Genomic DNA, 21,081 nt, shown 5'->3' on the forward strand with positions numbered 1-21,081 from the left:
GGGCGCACCGCCGCCAGCAGCCACCTCCTCCCGGCCCACAGCCCCGGGTACCTCTGGCCTGTCCCGCGGGGTCGTGTCGCTGCGGCCGCCGCAGAGCCGGCACCCGACCCGGATCACAGCTTCCCGCGCGCGGCCCGCGACGTGCCTCCGGTTACCCTGGGGCTGGCGTCTCTCGTCCCATCGGAGCGCGCGGGGACAGCGCCCTGGACGGCTGTGCCCAGCGACCGGTCGTCAGATATCATTGACAACACCTTCCTTTCATCGTGTTTTATACTACCGGCCCTCTGCACGTGCGGAGGATATGGTGACAATTTTTTTTTTTTAGTCTTAGCTGTGTCCCCTCATGCCCCTCTATTGGGCACCGATGATGTATCTGCTCCCTACAAGCGGTGGCCGCAAAGTAAATAAACGAGGGAGAGCAGGTAAAGCCTGGCAGGATTTCCGCCGGTCCTGTCGCGAACTACCAGTCCCAGGATGCCGTGGAGCACGGACGCCACCGCGCCATCCACTTGGAGAGGGGCTTACTCAGCCCGGCCGACGCGCGGGCCAATCCCCTCGCCCTGCACCTCGGGCTGGAGCCCGAGACCGATTCGCCCCCGGGGATGCTCCGGTGGTGAGAGCGGTGCAAGTTTCCCATTGTCGGGAGAAAGAGGAGCAGCGGGCTGAGGACGGGCGCCACGCGACATCGTTCAGCCGGACCAGCCCGCGGGCCGCCTGTGATTCTCCCGGGGGGAAAGTGGGCCCCGCGCGCCTGCCCCGCGCAGCAAGCGACACCTTTTTGGAGTCGCTGTCCCGCTGCGATCGGCCAGCGTGCCCCTGCCCGAGCCGCCGCTGGTCCCGGCCACTTCTGCCACATCATTTATCCGTGGATCCTTTCGAGAGTCGGTCTTGTAAATGTTTAGCATTTTGCTGCTCTGCTGCTTCTTTCTGGGGACAGTGCCAGCGCTTGCCGAGACGGGCGGGGAGAGGCGACTGAGTCCGGAGAAGAGCGAAGTATGGGGACCCGGGCTGAAGGCAGCGGTCGTGCTTCCCGCTCGCTACTTCTATATTCAGGCGGTGGATACTTCAGGAAATAAGTAAGTCCAGAGACTCCCTAACTATTCTGGAATGCAGTGAAAATGGACTGTTTCTCCCTTTAAGTTTTATCCGCCCAAGGTTTTTCCGCAGCGGTTTAAATTCCAAGATATTTGGATGCTAGCCACATGCGGTTGTAACAGTCCTTCCCCATCCCAATCATTTTTTCTCCGTGGCTTTAGAAATATTTCCGGATTCGCTCCTCCTAGATAGGTTGATAGGGGAGACCAAGCCTCTGCACTTTGCTGGAAATTCTATTTCTACCTACTTTTGCTTAAGCTGTTATAAGGAATGTGCACACGCAGTTGTGAAAATTTCGGTTGGTTCATCTCTGTGGTGCTGCCCTCTTCTTTCAGGTAGGTATCTGCAGGTGAAAGTGTTTTGAAAGTCACAAAGAAAAATGAAACACTACTTCAAACTTTACAGTTAAGAGGGAAAGTATCCAAGTGTAAATCTCCTATATGTCTGTAGCAAACATTATTGCATTCCATTGAATTCAACCATTAAGGTGAAAACTTAAAACTTACTTTTAGAATTCACACACTTCTGGGGCACTTGGGTGGTTCAGTCGAGCTTTCTGCTCAGATCAAGTTCTCAGGGTCCTGGGATCAAGCCTCCAGTCGGACTCCACGCTCAATATGGAACCTGCTTAAGATTCTCTCTCTCCCTCCCTCTGCCCCTCTTCCCTGCTCTGTCCCTCTCCCTAAAATAAAAATAAATTAGAATTCACATACTTCTGAAATGATTGCCTTTTTTTTTATTCATGGATGCTGACCATGTATATTTTTTACGGAAAAAAACCATCTTGGGTATTCCAAGAAAAACTTCCAACAAGTTTTCCAAAGCATAAAAAAAAAAGTTACCAACTTTGTCACTTGGATATAATAATTGGAGAAATGAGATACTATTTTAGCAATCTTAATAGGGGGAGCACTCACTTAAAAAAACTTCTAGGGTCACCGGGGTGGCTCAGCCCCTGGACTACGGGACTTGGTTTCAGCTCAGGTCATGAACTCACGAGGTTCATAGGTTTGGCCCGCCAAGGGGTCTGTGCTGACACTGTGAAGCCCACTTGGGATTCTCTCTCCCCGCCTTTCTGCCCCTCCCCTGCTCATGTTCTTAGATGATGCACTGCCTTCTGGCTTTTGCCCATTGCTGAACATGATTTACAATATTGACCTTTTAAAGAATCATTGAGAGGGGGTGCCTGGGTGACTCAGTGGGTTAAGCATCTGACTTCAGCTCAGGTCGGGATCTCACAATTCATGAGCTGGAGACCTGCTTAGTGTGAATACACGAGTCCTGCTTAGGGTGAGCCCTGATTCTCTCTCTCTTTCTCCCTCCCTCCCTCTGTCTCTGCCGTTTGTGGGATTCTCTCTCTCTGCCCCTTACCCACTTGCAACCTCTCTCTGTCAGAAAGAAAGAACAGAAGGAGGGGTGAAGGAAAAAAAAAGACAGAAAAAAAGAATCATTGAAGGAGACTTTTCAAAAGGTCATTATCTTTAGAGGTACCATTTGACCACAATTTCCAGATACATGAAAGGAATAGTAGGTTGATGAGAGATGGTTTTGTTTGTTTGTTTGTTTGTTTGTTTTAGGGAGAGAGATAGAGAATATTACGGGCCGGAGTCCAGCTCCAGCAGGTCCCTGAAGGGTGGACGGTGTCGGTGGAAGGGAGCGAGAGAGCCTCCACTTCTTTCTGCTCAGCAGGCAGGCATCTCTGCACTGACCCGAGAGTCAGCTCTATTTATTGACAAAATGTATGGGGTACAAAACAGAAGTGGCAACTGCCTTAGACAATGATTTTTGGTAACAAATTCTTTGGTATGTACAAATTTCCCAGAACGTAGATTGGTGGAAGACTCATGCATAATCTTTACCAATAGAGATTGAAGTAGCTGACCAGATGTTTATCATATGGGGAAGGAAGGGATCTTTACATTCAAATACAAAGCAAAGTTTTTAGCATAGCAAAGACAAGAGTTAGTTCTTTTGTGAGCAGGAGTCAATAGCCTGTTTTTTGAGGGGAAGAAAAACAGGTTTTCTCAGGAAATGTAATATTTGCTCCTATAATCACAAAAGAAGAAACTCCTATAACAAGTTTTTTCATAAGGTACAATTCACATATTTTTAGCATAAGAAGGCAGGGCACTCCTGATATCAGTCAGTCAGGCACCTTGGGGGTCGGTGCTCAAGCAGAAATTGAGTGGGGGTTGAGTGGGGGTAGATGCCAGTTGCCATCTGATGGTGGGAGGCTTTGCAAACCCAGCTTACTTCAGAGATGGCTCCCAGCAATTAAACAGGTTCCACGCTTAGCACAGAACCCAATGCAGGGCTTGATCCCACAACCTTAGGATCATGTCCTGAGCTGGAATCAAGAGTCACACACTCAACTGACTGAACCACCCAGGTGCCTCAAGACTATTTGTATATATGGAATGCACAAGTGGGTTCTACGCTTACATAGATATGTAGCCTTTACATACTCCCTTGAAATTTTCCAATGACATGTTTATGTTATCGTGGCCTTTTGCCATCCTCTCCCTTTTCTTACATCTCTGATCCATCACATTCATTCTGGCACTACGTGCCTACGAGAGGGGCGGCAAACATGTATGTCAGGGGGAGAGCCTGAGGAAAACAGTAAGGCGTACGGCTAGAGAGCATACTCTTTGTGCGCTCGTGCCTTAAAATAATCGTTACATCTTGCTGTTCTTCCCGTGACAGGTTCACATCGTCTCCAGGTGAAAAGGTGTTCCAGATTAAAATCTCAGCCCCAGAAGAGCAATTCACGAGAGTTGGAGTCCAGGTTTTAGACCGAAAGGATGGGTCCTTCATAGTAAGATACAGGATGTATGCAAGCTACAAAAACCTGAAGGTAGAAGTTAAATTCCAAGGTCGACATGTTGCCAAATCCCCATATATTTTACAAGGTAATTTGGGACGTAATGTTACAAAAACAGTATGAATGAAGCCAGATAATGGATATTTGTTCCCTGTTTTGAACTCGGAGTGAAATTGTTACCGTGATACTTTGTTACTTGTGTGTAACCAGGGCCAGTTTACCATGAAAACTGTGACTGTCCTTTGGAAGATAGTGCAGCCTGGTTACAGGAGATGAACTGCCCAGACACCATTGCTCAGATTCAGAGAGATCTGGCGCATTTCCCTACTGTTGATCCGGAAAAGATTGCAGCAGAAATCCCAAAAAGATTTGGACAAAGACAAAGCTTGTGTCATTATACCTTGAAGGATAACAAGGTACAATTTGTGATGAAGGTTTGCTTGTGTGTCTTAGTGGTTTTTTGGGGTTTTTTTTATCCTGTTTTGTTTTGTTTTGACCTTTTGGCTCTAAGTAGCTACAGAGTTTTCTTAAGTATCAGTCAGTGGGGCGCCTGGCTGGCTCGTTGGTGGAGCCTGTGACTCTTGATCTCTGGGTTGTGGATTTGAACCTCAAGTTGGGTGTGCAGATTATTTTAAAATAAAATCTTTAAAGGGGCTCCTGGGTGGCTTAGTTGGTTAAGGGTCTGACTCTTGGTTTCAGCTCATGGCATGATCTCACAGTTTGTGAGTTCGAGGCCCACATCAGGCTCTGCACTGACAGTGGAGCCTGCTTGGGATTCTCTCTCTCCCTCTCTCTCTGTCTTTCCCCTGCTCACTTGTACTCTCTCACTCTCTCAAAATAAATAAATAAACTTTAAAAAATAAAATAATATAAAATATAAAATATTTTTAATACACAATTCTGGGGCACTTGGGTGACTCAATGGGTTAAGCGTCCGACTTCAGCTCAGGTCATAATCTCATGGTTCATGAGTTTGAGCCCCACATCGGGGTCTGTGCTGGCATCTCAGAGCCTAGAGCCTGCTTCAGATTCTGTGTCTCCCCTTCTCTCTGCTCGTCCCCTGCTCATGCTCTGTCTCTCTCTCTCTTTCTCTCTCTCTCTCAAAAGTAAATAAACATTTAAAAAAAGTTTTGTAATCATTCTAAGGATCATTGTGATACACTTTATCTCACTGAAGTCTGCCAGTACTTTTAGCATAATAATAAATGTTCATTTCTCTTTTAGGTGTACATCAAGACTCATGGTGAACATGTAGGTTTCAGAATTTTCATGGATGCCATACTACTTTCTTTGACTAGAAAAGTAAGTATTTTTTTTTCTCTCAGGTATAAAAGACACTTTCAGCCCAAGTTTTACAACATAAAAATAGCAGCATCAGTGTTGCTCTATCCTAGAACCTTATTAAAATACTATTCTGAATCTTTATGGCCTGGAGAATACCTGCATTCATTTCCTACTGTTGTTGTCATGAAGTATTGCAAACTTGGCCCATAAAACAAGAGACGTGTATTCTCTCGCAGTTCTGGAGGACATAAGTCCAACAGCAAGGGGACAGCAGGGCCATCCCCCACCCCCACCCTCCTGAGACCTGCAGGGGAGGACCCTTCCTGCCTCCCCCTGCTTCTCAGGGTGTGCTGGCCAGCCTTGGCTTGCAGCCACCTCCCTCCAGCCTCTGCCCCATCATCACACAGCCTTCGCGTGTGTCTCTCTCTTCTAAGGACACCGCCATCTTGAATCAGGGCCCACCCTACTCCAGTATGACCTCAGCTTACCTAATATCTGCAGCAACCCTGTTTCCAAATAAGGTCATTCTGAGATACCGGGGTTTGGGACTGCAGCTTATCTTTTGTGGGGGACAGAATTCAACCCATAACAAGACTTGTTAAGGGAAAACATCTTACAATAAAATTGTCTTAGTACTCAACCTACTTTGAGCCCAAAGAAGACATCATCTTTGAGTCCTGTTCTTTGGTAAAATGAGCTTCTGGCAGGGTTCCAGTGGGGAGCCTGACGGTGATAGCAAAATAGCCGGTGTGAAAAGCTCTACCCACATTTGTTACCAATTTCTTAAAATAGTTTGTTAGATAATCTGTGCCAATATCTTGATTGAATTACTCATGGACAATCATAGTCCCTTCTCAGAAATGCATAGCACTTACAATGGGTTTATTCCTTTTTTTTTATTTGTTTTGTTTTTTATTTTATTTTATTTTATTTTATTTTTATTTTGAGAGACAGAGAGAGATAGCACGAGCAGGGGAGGGTCAGAGACAGAGGGAGACACAGAATCTGAAGCAGGCTCCAGGCTCTGAGCTGTCAGCACAGAGCCCGACTCGGGGCCTTGAACCCACAAACCATGAGATCATGACCTGAGCCGAAGCCGGACGCTTAACCAACTGCCACCCAGGTGCCCCCACAGTGAGTTTCTTCTGAACATAGGCAGCTACTCTGTATTCTGCCTCCTACAAGCTAAGACATCAGGGTGCTGGCAAGTTTTCCCTGCATGTGTCAGTCCAGGGAAAAGTAAGACTGCCCTTCAGATATTTGCAAATAACATATCCAATAAAGGGTTAGTACCCAAAATCTAGGGGTGCCTAGGTGGCTCAGTCGGTTAAGCGTCTGGCTTTGGCTCAGGTCATAATCTCATGTTCATGGGCTCGAACCCCACATCAGGCTCTGTGCTGACAGCTCAGAGCCTGGACTCTGTTTCCGATTCTCTCTCTCTCCCTGCCCGCTCTCCCTCTCTCTCTGCCCCTGCCTGCTCATGCTCTGTCTCTTTCTGTCTCAAAAATATGAATAAATAAATAAATATTTTTAAAAAATCTATAAAGAACTTACCAAACTCAACAGCCCCCCCCTAAAATAATTATCCAGTGAAGAAATGGGCAGAAGACATGAAAAGACACTTTTCCAAAAAAGATATCCAGATGGAAAAGTGGGCACATGAAAAGATCTTGACATCGCTCAGCAGGGAATCAAAACCACAATGAGGTAACAGCTCACACCAGTCAGCACGGCTAAAATTAACAACTCAGGCAACAACAGATGTTGGCACCCTCGTGCACTGCTAGGAATGCAAACTCGTGACTGCAAACTGGCGCAGCCATTCTGGAGGACAGTGTGGAGGCTTCTCAAAAAAATTAAAAATAGGATTACCCTATGACCCAGCAATTACATTACTAGGTATGTATCCAAAGGATACAAAAATAGTGATTCGGAGGGACACATGCACCCCAATGTGTATAGCAGCATGATCAACAATAGCTGAAGCATGGGAAGGCGGAGTAAGAAAATGTGGTGTGTGTCTGTAACAGAATACTACTAAGTGATGAAAAAGAATGGAATCTTGCCATTTGTAACAATGTGGATGGAACTGGAGGGTATTATGCTAAGTGAAATAAATCCTTTAGAGAAAGAAAAGTATATGATTTCACTCATATGTGGAATTTGAGAAACTTAACAGATGATCATGTGGAAGGGAAGGAAAAATAGATACAAACAGAGAGGGAGGCAAACCATAAAAGACTCTTAAATACAGAGAACAAACTGAGGGTTGATAGGGGCGAGGTAATTGGGTGGTGGGCATTAAGGAGGGTGCTTGTTGGGATGAGCACTGGGTGTTCTATGTAAGAGATGAATCACTGGCTTCTACTGGAGCCAAGACTACACTGTATGTTAACTAACTTGAGAATAAAATTTAAAAATAAATTAAAAAGAAAACATGGTGGGGCCCCTGGGTGGCTCAGTAAGTTGGCCGTCTGACTTCAGCTCAGGTCATGATCTCATGGTTCATGAGTTTGAACCCTGCACCTGGAGGCTACTTTGGATTCTGTCTCTCCCTCTCTCTGCCCCTCCCCTGCTCTCTCTCTCTCTCTCTCAAAAATAAATAAAAATATTTTTTAAAAACATGAAAATATTACAGAACAATGTTGGGACAGAATGTAAAAAACATGAAACAAAACCAAACAGACAAAAAAAAAAAGACTGCCCTTCAGGACTGTAGCTTCTCAAGACGCTCTCCAGACTTACCAAAACCATTCTTGCCTAAAACAGTAGGTTTAAACGGGGCACCTGGGTGGCTCAGTCGGTTAAGTATCTGACTCTTGATCTCAGCTCAGGTCATGATTTCAGGGTCTTGACATCCAGCCCCATGTCAGGCTCTGAACTCAGCGTGGAGCCTGCTTGGGATACTCTCTCCCTCCACCCCTCTAGCAAGCACAGGCTCACTTGCTCCCTCTCTCTCAAAAAAAATCTCTATCTCTCTATAGATACAGATATTTCTTCTTTTATACTACCCCAAACATTTACCAGTGGCTTGATTTAAAAATAACCAAAAAAAACAGGATCTTTGAGCATGTCTGTGCCACGTGTTGGTAGAGCAACCTAGCTCGGAAGTCACTAGTGCCGGCTTTTGTGTCCAGCTTCCAGAGCTTAGATTCTGATCCCACCACCTACCTGGGGTGTAGTTTTTAAATGGGAACATCTGGCTCATTACCCAGGAATGAGGGGTACAGTCCCAAGTGCTTCATGTTGTGTTTTCCAGTAATGCTTGCTCTCTTTGATCATCATAGAGTCTCTTGGCAGCATTAAAACCAAGATTACCCTCATCATTTCATCCCCTTTTTTTGAGAAAGAGAGCATGCAAGCAGGGGAGAGGCAGGAGAGAATATTGTTTGTTTGTTTAATTTTAGAGTGAGAGAAAGAGCACACACAGGGGAGAGAGTCAGAGGGAGACAGAGAGAATCTTAAGCAGGCTCCACACCCAGCACAGGGCCCAACGCATGGCGGGAGCTCAGTCTCACCACCCTGAGACGTGACCTGAGCCCAAGTCAAGAGTCCGACGCTTAGCAGACTGAGCCGCGCACGCGCCCCTCATCCCTTTTTGAAGCAAGTCTATTGGCCAATGTGGGCCTCCTAGAAAGGAAATCTAGTGTACCGAGGTATACAACAATATGCTGAAAAGTTACTCACTATTCTAGCTGGCATAATTATCGTTACCTGAAGCTTGTAAAGGTGGCCTTTCGTCTGGTAGATTTCTCATTTGTGTAGTTTCCCCGCCCATGGGGCGGCCTGACTGGGCAGCAGGACAGGATCACAGGGATGCAGCCAACGTGCCAAGGCAGGGAAATGCCACCCGAGGAAGAAACCAGTGCAGGATTCGAGGTGGCTGCACACCAGCGTCCGGGGGTGCGGGGGGTGGGGGGGGGGAGCGCTTCCTTAGAGCAGAGGAGAGGGACCAGGATCCTGTCCCTTGCTGTGCGAGAGACCCTGCACTAAGGCTATGTGCCGGCACTTCTGTCCCTGTGGAAGCCCCCTGGCCCGTCCCCGTGGGGTCTGAAGCACAGCAAGCTGGGGACAGTCTGAGGGCTGTGGACACCTGCTCTGAAGCAGAACGCGAAGCACATTCTATGGGCGCTCCACCTCTCAGGAAAGAAGCCATCCGGACCTGAGACCCGTTCTCCTGTGGCCAAGCCTGGGGCCGGAAACACTGCCTGCCCGAGGCGGCCTGTCCCACCACATCAACCCATACAAGTGGGGACCCACCGCAACCCCTGTAAATGAGCTCTTTGCCTTCTTTGTCCAGGTGAAGATGCCCGATGTGGAGTTTTTCGTTAACTTGGGAGACTGGCCTTTGGAAAAAAAGAAATCCACCGCGCACATCCATCCAATCTTCTCCTGGTGTGGCTCCACGGATTCCAAGGATATCGTGATGCCTACCTACGACCTGACCGACTCTGTTCTGGAAACCATGGGCCGGTGAGAGCCGGGTCCGGGATGACCCAGAGCCTTGGTTTTCTCTCCTTGGTTCTTTCCCAACAGCCTATGCGCCGCGATGGTGTGGGAGGAAAATGTGTCGCGCTCTCTGTCTTCCAGAGTCAGTCTGGATATGATGTCCGTGCAAGCTAACACGGGTCCCCCCTGGGAGAGCAAGAACTCCACCGCGGTCTGGAGAGGCCGAGACAGCCGCAAAGAGAGGCTGGAACTGGTTAAGCTCAGCAGGAAACACCCGGAACTTATAGACGCTGCCTTCACCAACTTCTTCTTCTTCAAACATGATGAAAGCCTATACGGTCCGATCGTGAAACACATTTCCTTTTTTGATTTCTTCAAGGTAGGATGTCCAATCCTTTTTGTTTTTTCAAATGTCTTCATGTAGGTGAGGGAAACTGAGGCCTATAAACTATTGGGAGTGAGCGAGATGAGCACAAAATTTAGTGAGCATCAAGGCATGAGGCCCCGGGGACCATTTTTGGCAGGGCAAGGTGGACAAAGTTCCCAGACCGGACATTAAATGTGTATTGACGGAGGAGGGGCGCCTGGGTGGCTCACTTGATTAAGCTTCTGACTCTTGGTTTCAGCTCAGGTTGTGATCTCATGGTTCGTGAGTTCAAGCCCTGAATGGAGGTCTGTGCTGACAGTACAGAGCCTGCTTGGGATTCTCTCTCCCTTTCTCTCTCTGCCTGTCCCCTGCTCATCCTCTCTTTCTCTCTCTCTTTCACTGTCTCTCAAAATAAATACATAAATTTAAAATATATATGCATTGAGGAAGGTTGGGGTCTGGGTAGGGCTAGAATTTTTTTCCCCAACTAACCCTCAAGGTAAGCACATTTCAGTTCCAAATGCTTTCTCATTAAGAAATACATGTAGGGGTGCCTGGGTGGCTCAGTGGGTTAAGCATTCGACTTTGGCTCAGGTCATGATCTCACAGTCTGTGGGTTCGAGCCTGGCGTTGGGCTCTGTGCTGACAGCTCAGAGCTTGGAGCCTGCTTCAGATTCTGTGTGTGTGTGTGTGTGTGTGTGTGTGTGTGTGTGTGTGTGTCTCTCTCTCTCTCTCTCTCTCTCTCTCAAAATAAAAGTCATAAAAAATGTTTTTAAACAAAGAAACACATGTATGTGATTTTACAAATTCTTCTCCCCAGAGCATCGTAACAGTCTAAGGAAGAGATGAACCAAGTGTCTTGTATCAGATTCTCTGATGGGAAAGTGTCTTGAAACCCATCCAGGTGACTGCCTGGGAATTCTAGAGATTAGAGAGACCTTTTGGTGTCTATTTTGTGGATTGCTCCTGCTTCCTGTGGAGGGATCCTTTTTCTAGCTCCTTCTAGGCAATGGGACACTACCCTATTCTCTACACCACTAAGTAAGTAGTTTTGTTTTGTTTTTTAAGTTTATTTATTTTGAGAGAGAGAGAGAGAGCAAGCCAGGTAGGGGCAGAGAGGGCGGGGGAGAGCAAATCCCAAGCAGGCTCCACGCTAACAGCCCAGAGCCTGATGCAGGGCTTGAATCCACAAACGACGAGATCATGACCTGAGCCAAGATCAAGAGTCAGATGCTCAACCAACTGAGCCACCCGGGCACCCCTAAGCCACTCAGTGGTTTTTTAAAGACCCATGTCATAGAATGAAAGGTGGACAAAAGGTACTCACCTATCCTCTAAATGTAAGAAAGTAAGTGATTCATGAGCTCTGTCTGTACCTGTGGCCAGGTTTTCTTTCCATGGGTTCCATGGCAGCAGGAAGTCCTAACCAATGCCACGAGTTGACTTGTCAGTGCTTCCTCCATATACATTTCATTCACAAAGACTTTTGAAAGAAAGAGACGTTACCAGCCATCCCTCATCAGTGGGTGTTACATGCTGCCTTTGCTTTATCCCCTCCTATTGCATTTGCTACTGCTAAAGACTAATTGGTTACCAAGGCTCTAGGAATATTTTCATTCATAGACGCTCTTGCATCTACACTTGTTGATTTCAAGGCTTATATGTGGCCATCGGATGTTTAAAAGGTATGGTTGGGGCACCTGGGTGGCTCAGTTAAGCATCTGATTCTTGATGTCCATTCAAGTCATGATCTCACAGTCGTGGGATTGAGCCCTGCATAAGATTCTCTCTCTCTCTCTCTCTCTCTCTCTCTCTCTCTCTCTCTCTGCCACTCCCCTACCCTCTCTCTTAAAAAAAAAAACCATACAGGTATATTCATATGGCATAGACTACCATCCTTAGGTGCTCACGTGTGATCAGTCAAATATTAGAGGGATTACGAAGTCACGATAAGCCTGTCTTTCCTAGGTGGTAGCCTTTGGTCAGCAGTCTTAATATTTTATTGTCCGCTTTAACGTTAGACTCATGGCCCCTTTGTGAAATGTGGGAGAGCATCACAATAAGCCTTGAGCTCTAGGCCAGGTGTTAATATGATAGCACTCACTCCATGGTGAAGGCAGGAGGCAAAATCTGGCCAGTTTGTATCCACCAATGATGAGGCTTTAAGTGTGTAAAGAGGAGGAGAGTAAAGAGAGTGGAGAGAGGAAATGTAACAGAGGCTTTCCTTCTGCTGGTTTGCAGCATAAGTATCAAATAAACATCGATGGCACGGTGGCAGCATACCGCCTGCCGTACCTCCTCATCGGAGACAGCGTTGTGCTAAAGCAGGACTCCATCTACTACGAGCACTTTTACAATGAGCTGCAGCCTTGGAAGCACTACATCCCGGTGAAAAGCAACCTGAGTGACCTCCTGGAAAAACTCCAGTGGGCAAAAGATCACGATGAAGAGGTAAGATCAGGCTCCTCTACCCACTCCCATGGGCTCGTTGTAAATATCTTGTGCCCAAAACGCATGTGGGATGCTCAGCCATACACCCTTAGCTGCCGGGGGCAGCCACCTGCCCGTGGTAGCACGTCAGTGCCCCTCAGGGCGAATGCAGTCCTTGGGTCTCGGATTAACTGTGCACTCCGCACTGGAAACAGAAAGCTAGACGTTGGCCTTGAGGATGCTCTCTCTTTGTTTTGGGGCAGATTGATCAGAGCCTCAGGCACTGCCTCACCTCTACTAACAGTATGAAAATTAACATGTTCAGAACGGCAGGAAGAATAAAGCAGCTGCCATAGATTAAAATGCAGGATTGCATGAAGGAGACCTCAGGCAAATTGCTCAAAATGGTTAAGGCAGGGGCGCCTGGGTGGCTCAGTCGGTTAAGCCTCCGGCTTCGGCTCAGGTCAGATCTCACGTTCGTGGGTTTGAGCCCCGCGTCAGGCTCTGTGCTGACAGCTAGCTCAGAGCCTGGAGCCTGTTTCCGGTTCTGTGTCTCCTTCTCTCTCTGCCCCTCCCCCTCTCGTGCTCTGTCTCTCTCTGTATCAAAAATAAATTTAAAAAAAAATGGTTAAGGCGGTGGCCTCAGCTTTGTCTTGCGTTTACTTTACAAAGTCACTGTTACCTCATTTAGTGTGTGCCTTCCCTCTGCAAGAGGCTTCATTCTAGAAAGTCCAATAGGAGTCCTCAAGCTTTCAAGTCTAAAAAAAATCCTCCCTTTAATCTGAGCGTACTCTTGTTAGATGCTCCCTTTAGCACAGAACACTACCGTCGAAGATATTCTTCCTGCCGTTGTCTTAGGATACATGTACCCTGAACATCAGTTTGCATATGTCTCCACGGGGGAAAAAAAAAAAAAGACATGTTTCATTAAGGGACTTTGTTGCCATTGTTCCCACAGGCAAAGAAGATAGCAAAAGCAGGACAGGAATTTGCAAGAAATAATCTCATGGGGGATGACATATTCTGTTATTACTTTAAGCTTTTCCAGGTCAGTATTTTCTAAGAAACAGACGTACTGTTTGCGGTTGGGCGTGTTAGGAGCAAATAACATTTCACATAATCGTTTCTAAAAGTATATTAACATAAAGAGATACATATACTTCTTTGTGGGTAAAAACCAGGGACCAACATCAAATCATAATGAAGATAGTACAAACCCCAACATTAGCTAGAGAGGAATGCTGCAGTGTCACGGGGAAAGTATTTACATTAGCACTCTGTGTTGTGTGGTGAAGAAATTGGCCTCTGATCCTGCCAAGTTATGGTACATGGATCTGTATTTTCTCTTTGTACGACCTTTTTTAAAAAATCTTTTTAAAGGTTTATTTAGTTTTGAGAGAGGAGACAGAGTGAGAGTGGGGGAGGGGCAGAGAGAGGGAGACACAGAACCTGAAGCAGGCTCCAGGCTCTGACAGCTCAGAGTCCACTCCGGGACTCAAACTCATGAATCATGAGGTCGGGACCTGAGCCGAAGTCGGATGCTTAACAGCTTAACCAGCCGAGCCGTCCAGGCGCCCCTTTGCTGCCTTACCATTTCTTTGTCTAAACAGCGCACGGCATCTTCGGACCTGTACTGCTGACCCATATGACTTCTCTTAGAAAGTGTTTTCATGGGGGCGCCTGGGTGGCTCAGGTCATGATCTCACAGTTCGTGAGTTCGAACCCCACATCGGGCTCCCTGCTAAGAGCTCAGAGCCTGGAGCCTGCTTCAGATTCTGTGTCCCCTCTCTCTCTGCCCCTCCCTGCCTCAAACTCTCTCTCCATCTCAAAAATAAACAAACATTTAAAAAAAAAGTGTTCTCATGGATTAGCATTTAGGGATTATAATCAAAGTATGCCTGACAATTTGAAAGGCTATTTTTTAAAAATGCAGTAGTAACAAGTAATTTCCTAATGTACTACTAGATCTGGATTAAGATTTTTTTTTTTTTGAATCTCAAAATCGCAGGTATTGAGCCCCAAATCTTAGACTCTGCTACAGAACAGTTGGTCTATTTCCGGTCTGCACTGGCCCCTCCCCGCTTCTAACCTTCCCAGGGGCTGGTGAAGGGATAGAGAGGGTGAAGTGTGTACCCCGAAGGATGGAGGACTTCCTGTGTGAACTCCTAAGGGCCCACAGGGTCGTGTTCACCCATTCAGATTACATTTCCTAGAGCGTCATCAGCTGGCCCAGAGCCGAACGCACAGCAGGCAGATGATAGGTAAGGGGGGGTGGCCAAGACCGCAAGCCATGGTGGAAAGATGCTCCAGCCTCACATTCCCAGCCTAGGGGAGGCCGTGTGCATAATTATTTTCACTTCAAGACAGAAGGTGGTAAAAACAAAAAACCCTGCAAGTCATATAAATGAAGGACAAGGGAGCCTAGACGACTCAGTCAGTTAAGCATCCGACTCTGGCTCAGGTCATGATCGCCCAAATTGTGGGTTTATGAGTTCGATCCCCACCTGGGACTCTGCTGTCAGCGCAGAGCTGGCTTCGGATCCTCTGCCCCTCCCCCACCCACAGTGTGTTCTCTCTCTCTCTCAAAATAAATTAATTAATTATTAAAACATTAAGAATAAATAAATGAAGGACAGAATAAGGAGAGGTGCATCAGCAATAGGCAGCCAGTGGCAAAGGACAGCCCCCTCTCAGAAACTCTGTCATCGGGGGTCTAAGGGGAGTATGAAGAATTTTGCTTCTCGCAACTCGACACGTATGAGTTAGAAGGACCATATCCTAGAAATGCCAGCGTATCTGATTTGGGAACGCACTCCAAGTTTTGAGCACTTTTGAACTGTTGCTCCCACAGGAATATGCCAGTTTGCAAGTGAGAGAGCCCCAAATCCGAGAGGGCATGCAGAGGGTAGAGGCGCAGACTGAAGATGACCTCTTTCCTTGCACGTGCCACAGGACACAGGTAACCAGCGTGGCGGTGTCAGAGCAAGAGCGAGGCCCGCCCCAAGTCCTCACCCGCTCCTGTCAGCCTTCAGTCGGGCACCCAGTATCTGAGCCTCTCCAGGGGCCTCATGCACTTAAGTCTGCTGGAGAGGCAGATGCCGTGGGAACAACATGGCCAGAGAAAGGGCACTGAGACGCAGATAAGGGAGAAGGCCAGGGGCCTCCGGCGAAGTGGGAATTCACATCTCATGGCCTTTGATATTTATAATTTGAAAAGTATTTTCACATGCATCACAGGAGATGGCTTTGGCAAAGTTCATTGTCTGAGTTTAGAGATGAAAAAATATAGAGTCATGATTATTCACGTTAACAGATTATTCATTTAAGAGCAATCTCTGTTGATATCACCAATATATACTGATTTCATTAATAAAAGGCAGGTTCGCATAGACTTGTGAGGCTAAAAGGACCTTTCAGGGGGCACCTGGCTGGCCTGGTCTGTGCAGCATGCAACTCTTCATCTTGGGGTTGTGAGTTTGTGGCCGATGTGGGGCATAGAACCTACGAAAGGATTTTTTTTAATTAAAAAAAAAGGACCTTAGGGGTCACCAGGAAATGCCTCCATTTTATGGTTAAAAAACAGAGCCTGAAGAAGAATTTGGCTCATAACCACCCAGCTGGATTATAGCAAAGCTGGGACCAAAATCCGGTCTCCGTCACCAGATTGTGTGACTGGTTGTGTGCAAAGACGTGGTGTGGCTGGGAGGGCTGTTTTGATTGGAATTGCTTTTTGTTTGGATGAATATATACTGTATAAAAGGGCAGTATATGTCACACGTATATACCTATGTATACATGTATATTACATACATATATACATATATATTACACACATATATATATAGAAAATACGTTGGCTTGACATTATTTTAAGCAATGGCATCATATCTCTGAAAGGAAAAACTCAAAACTTGGTCTTGTGACCGAAGATGAAAAGGCAGATTTGGCGTCTGTCATGCCTGACTCACAAGGGGGTTTCAAAGGAATAAAGCGACCAGTGGTGTGATAGAAACAGCTTCTATATTAGTCTGTTACATATAGAAAAATTGCACATTGCAATTGGTTACATTCTGGTAACTTGGAATCTGCCTGGTAGCAGAGTCACCATGACAACAGCAAGTGCTACCAATCAGTTTGGGGTATTTTGTTTTTTGGGGGTTTTTTGTTTCTTTTTACCTTTTTCTTTTTTTTTTTTTTTTTTTTAAGAGTAGGGACTTGCCACTGAGTAGCTAAATCCCCCCACCCCACCCAGTAAGGTACTTCATCAGTGTTAACCCTTGTCAGTGCTGGAAGTTCATAAAATTATATTAAAGCCATTGACCAAAATAATTGCCAGAATTGGGGGCACCTGCCTGGCTCAGTCGGTAGAGCATGCGACTTGATCTCAGGGTTGTGAGTTCAAGCCCCACGTTGGGTTGTAGAGATGACTTAAAAATAAAATCTTTAAAGGGGTGCCTGGCTAGCTCAATCGGTAGAGCAAACAATTCTTGACCTTGGGTTTGACCCCACAATAGGTATAGAGATTACTTAATAACTAAATAAAATCTTTAAAACAAATTTCCGGAATTGAAATGTGCCCACTCAAGAAGTTTGTGATTTCGTGTCACACTGTTGTGGGCTCCAAATGAAACGGGGCAGCTTCCTTCCTCCAGTCCTCTCTTTTTATGTTTTATCTGATGTTGAGGAGTGCCAAGTCAGTACCTTCCACTGACCGGAGGCCTTAGGGGCTTTGTGAATGTCCTCCTCACTGTCTGTTCCAGGCCTTCCCTGACATGATTCATAACACAGAGCCCTTTACGGTAACGCAAACACGTTTGTGTTCCTCATCAGCAGTCCGATGAAGCACAACGTGACTTTCCCCAGGGGAGGTTCCAAGCACAGTCCTAGGCCCTACAAACCTCCAGCCCCCGCTTGCCTTTTCCCCTGCTTCCAACTTTAGGGGAAAATAATTGATAGACTAATGTAAGTTATCTTGACTCATATAAGACTTCGTGATGGCACTAAATATTTTGCTTCTCAATTGCAGACCAAAGATGAACTCTGATATGCAAAATACCTTCCCTTCAAATAATGGTGCTCTGAAGACTCTTTTTAACTGAAATAGAAGAATGTTTTTTTTAAATATTAATTCTGTGGACAATATAAAATCTGCTATGTGATTGTCTGGATTATGAACATATGTTTCTTCTTAATATGCAGTATTCCCATGACCATCCGTTAAAGCACAGTTTTAGAATTTTATAATAAAACCACTTTTATTTTAAAGACCTGTGTTGTGTTAATTATTGCTGTATTTGGACCATGGAGCAGTACCTAGGGAATGTGGCCCTGTGTCGAGCATCACAGCACCCACCGCCTACATGCACACACATTCTATGTGACAAAGCAGTGACCTGCTATCTTCAGGCCACTGTTATTTTGGATATTTAGTCCTTCGTGGCCAAACAGAATTCCAGCAAATACACCTTATAAGGCCTCATAATGAGAAATATCTCATTGTTCTGAACACCCACGAAATCAACCTGAGGATTGAAAGAACAAACTGCACAACTAGAAGGAGAGAAGAAGCCACATCGTGGAAGATAGGAGGTGTGGAGATGTGGTTTGGGGGAGAAGCAGAGTGAAGACGCTGCAGAGGAGAGAGAGCCCTGTTCATGGAGAGAAAAAGAGAGAGAGAGGCTAGAGACAGAGAGAGAGAGAGGAGCACACAGGGGATCTCACAAGGAAAACACTTCCCCAAAACCATTGACTGGGAAAATGAGAGGGGCTGATATTTGTGAGATTCTACAACCACCAGGGCTCAAAGACTAGAGATGCGTGGTGTGGCCAGCATGGAGCCTGGTGGGCACTGCAGTGCTCCTGTGGAGAAGGAGGCAGATAGCCTAGTAGTGGACAGTGCGACCTGAGGATCCCCTGGGATGCACTGGGAGCGATGGTTCGCCCTTCTTAGAGTGCATCTGGGAGAGGTAGCATGGGCTTTCTGGGAACAAAAGAGCCGATGGGCACCATTTCACTCCCTCACCCCTTGGCATAGGTGCAGACACCTGCTGAGGACAGCTAACCTGGACACTGGCTCTTTGTTGCACTTTACCCCAAACTCCACGCCCCTGCACTTTGGTGTAAGCTGCCCTTCTGGAACAAGCCTGCACCAGCCCCAGCATGGTGCCATCCTCCCCCAGAGTACCAGCATGGGTCTGCACCACACCAGCTCCCAAAGTTTGAAGCTTTATAACCCAGCCGGCCTGCCTGGGATAGAACACAGGTGTGCTGCATTGCTGGGTGGGCAGAGGGCCCAGACAGACAGGGTGAAAACAGGGATCTGAGGGACACCTGAGACACACAAATGGAGGTTGTTCCCTCTTCTGGGAGGGCTTCCTAGACAGTGGTGGTCACAAACTCCCCTTGCTGGGGAGAGGAAGGGGGCTGGTGCCATTTCTCTCCCCACCCTTCAGGACAAATTAACTTCAATAAGCAGCACATTGCCAATACTGGTGGCCTAAACTGCTTACACAAAGCCCTGTCCCCTTGCATTCTGCAGGTAATGATTTTCTCTGGTAAGTGTGTCTGAGAACCAGCGCAGCACACTCCTGCCTCAGAAGACCAGGACAAAATCCTCCACATGCACCATATCTACTGACCATAGAGTTCTGCAAAGCTTCAGCTTTAGTGGAAATAGCATCAGGTTTCTTTTAACAAGCATACCAGAGCACACACACCTAGTTGAAATTCGCCACACTCTGGCCAGGGTCCTAAAACACTCCTCACTGCAGGCAAGGAGAACCTCTGCAGGGGACTGATCAGAGGGAAAGAGGAGCCAAAACACAGCAGCAGAGTGCATACAGCATATGCCAGAGACACTTCCTGGAGTGCCAAGCCCGGGTAAGTGTATGACCTCTTTTTTATAAAGCCATTACTCTCGGGAGCAGGAAACATAAACAGTCTTTCCTAACACACAGAAGAAGGCAGAAACCTGGACAAAATGCATACATGGAGACACTCATCCCAAAAGAAAGAACAAGGAAAGGTCACAGCCAGGGATCTAATCAAAGCAATTATTAAGTATATGTCTGATCCAGAATTGAAAGCAACAATCATAAGGATACTAGCTGGGCTTGAGAAAAGCATAGAAGACATTAGGGAGGCCCTTCCTGAAGACTTAAAAGACTTAAAAACTAGGCAGGCCAAAATGAAACATGTAATAATCAAGATTCGAAACTGACTGGTGTAATGACCACAAGGATGGAAGAGGCAGAGGAATGAATAAGTGATGTAGAAGATAAAATTATGGAAAATAAGGAAGCTGAGAAGAACAGGTAAGAAAAAATATTAGATCATAAATACAGACTTAGAGAACTCAGTAACTACATAAAGCATAATAATATTCATATCATAGGAGCGCCAGAAGAGGAGGAGAGGGAAAAAGAGGCAGAAAGTTTACTTGAGAAAATTATAGCTGAAAACTTCTCTAATCTGGGGGAGGAAACAGACATCCAAATCCAGCAGGCACAGAGAACTCCCATTAAAATCAGCAAAAGTGGGCCAACACTGAGACAGATTGTAGTTAAATTAGCAAAATATAGAAGTAAGGGAAAATTCTAAAAGAACTAGGACAAAAGCAGTCCTTAACTTACAAGGGAAGACAAACAAAGTTAGTAGCAGATACCTCCACAGGAACTTGGCAGGCAGGAAGGGAGTGGCATGATATATTTAATGTGCCGAATCAGAAAAATATGCAGCCAAGAATATTCTTTCCAGCAAGGCTATTCTTCAGAATATAAAGAGAGATAAAGAGTTTCCCAGAGCATGACCAATAAACCAGCCCTGCAAGAAATATTAAAGGGGACTTTTTGATTGAGAAAGACCAAAAGTTACAAAGACTAGAAAGTAATAGAGAAAATCTCCAGAAACAATGACAAAAGAAGTAATAAAACAGCACCAAATACATATCTATCAGTAATTACTCTGAATGTAATAGACTAAATACTCCAATCAAAATATATAGAGTGTCAGAATGGATTAAAAAGAAAAAAAAACAAGACCCATTTATAGGTTGCCTATAGAAATTTCAGTTTAGACCTAGCGACACCTGCTGATTGAAAGTGAGGGGATGGAGAACCATCTTTCATGCAAATGGATGTCAAAAGAAAACCAGAGTAGCCATACCTATATCACATAAACTTGAATTTAAACCAAAGACTATAAGAAGAGATGAAGAAGGAAACTATAACATAATAAAAGGGTCTATCCAACAAGAAGATCTAAAGATTATAAATACTTATGCCCTCAACTTGAAACACCCAAATATATAAAACAATTAACAAACATAAAGGAACTCATTGATAATAATACAACAATAGTAGAAGACTTTAACACCCCACTTACATCAATGAACAGATCATTTAACCAGAAAATCAACAAGGAAACAATGGCTTTGAATGACATACCGGAATAGATGGACTTAACAGATATACTCAGAACATTTCATCCTAAAGCAGCAGACTACATATTCTTTTTGAGTACACATGGGACATTCTCCAGAACAGATCACATACCAGGTCACAACTTGGGCCTCAACAAGTACAAAAAGACTGAGATTTTGCATGCATATTTTCTGATGACAATACTATGAAAC

The 21,081-nt window shown here is 45.9% G+C and overlaps 2 protein-coding genes across 3 annotated transcripts in view; one reads left to right on the forward strand and one right to left on the reverse strand.

Moving 5' to 3' along the window:
* LOC115289331 (basic immunoglobulin-like variable motif-containing protein) overlaps nt 1-445 on the reverse strand; it is a 75,701-nt gene extending 75,256 nt beyond the window's left edge. Inside the window, exon 1 of the mRNA XM_029936458.1 lies at nt 52-445. The gene's annotated coding sequence lies outside the window, so the exon portion shown is untranslated. The remainder of the gene's footprint in view (nt 1-51) is intronic.
* A 155-nt stretch (nt 446-600) lies between these two features.
* POGLUT2 (protein O-glucosyltransferase 2) lies at nt 601-17,716 on the forward strand. Of its 2 annotated transcripts, XM_029936459.1 has the most exons (10): nt 601-1,076; nt 3,802-4,007; nt 4,130-4,335; nt 5,144-5,221; nt 9,504-9,676; nt 9,794-10,031; nt 12,261-12,470; nt 13,408-13,497; nt 15,301-15,408; nt 17,476-17,716. In XM_029936459.1, exons 1-10 carry the CDS (start codon nt 895-897, stop codon nt 17,491-17,493), a joined length of 1,509 nt encoding a protein of 502 aa, XP_029792319.1. In that variant the 5' UTR covers nt 601-894; the 3' UTR covers nt 17,494-17,716. The 2 variants fall into 2 exon arrangements, with proteins under 2 accessions (XP_029792319.1, XP_029792320.1); XM_029936460.1 differs by lacking the exon at nt 13,408-13,497.
* Nucleotides 17,717-21,081: the final 3,365 nt, after the last annotated feature.

The sequence above is a fragment of the Suricata suricatta genome, chromosome 4 (assembly GCF_006229205.1).
Source record: "Suricata suricatta isolate VVHF042 chromosome 4, meerkat_22Aug2017_6uvM2_HiC, whole genome shotgun sequence".
Classification (NCBI taxonomy): Eukaryota; Metazoa; Chordata; class Mammalia; order Carnivora; family Herpestidae; genus Suricata; species Suricata suricatta.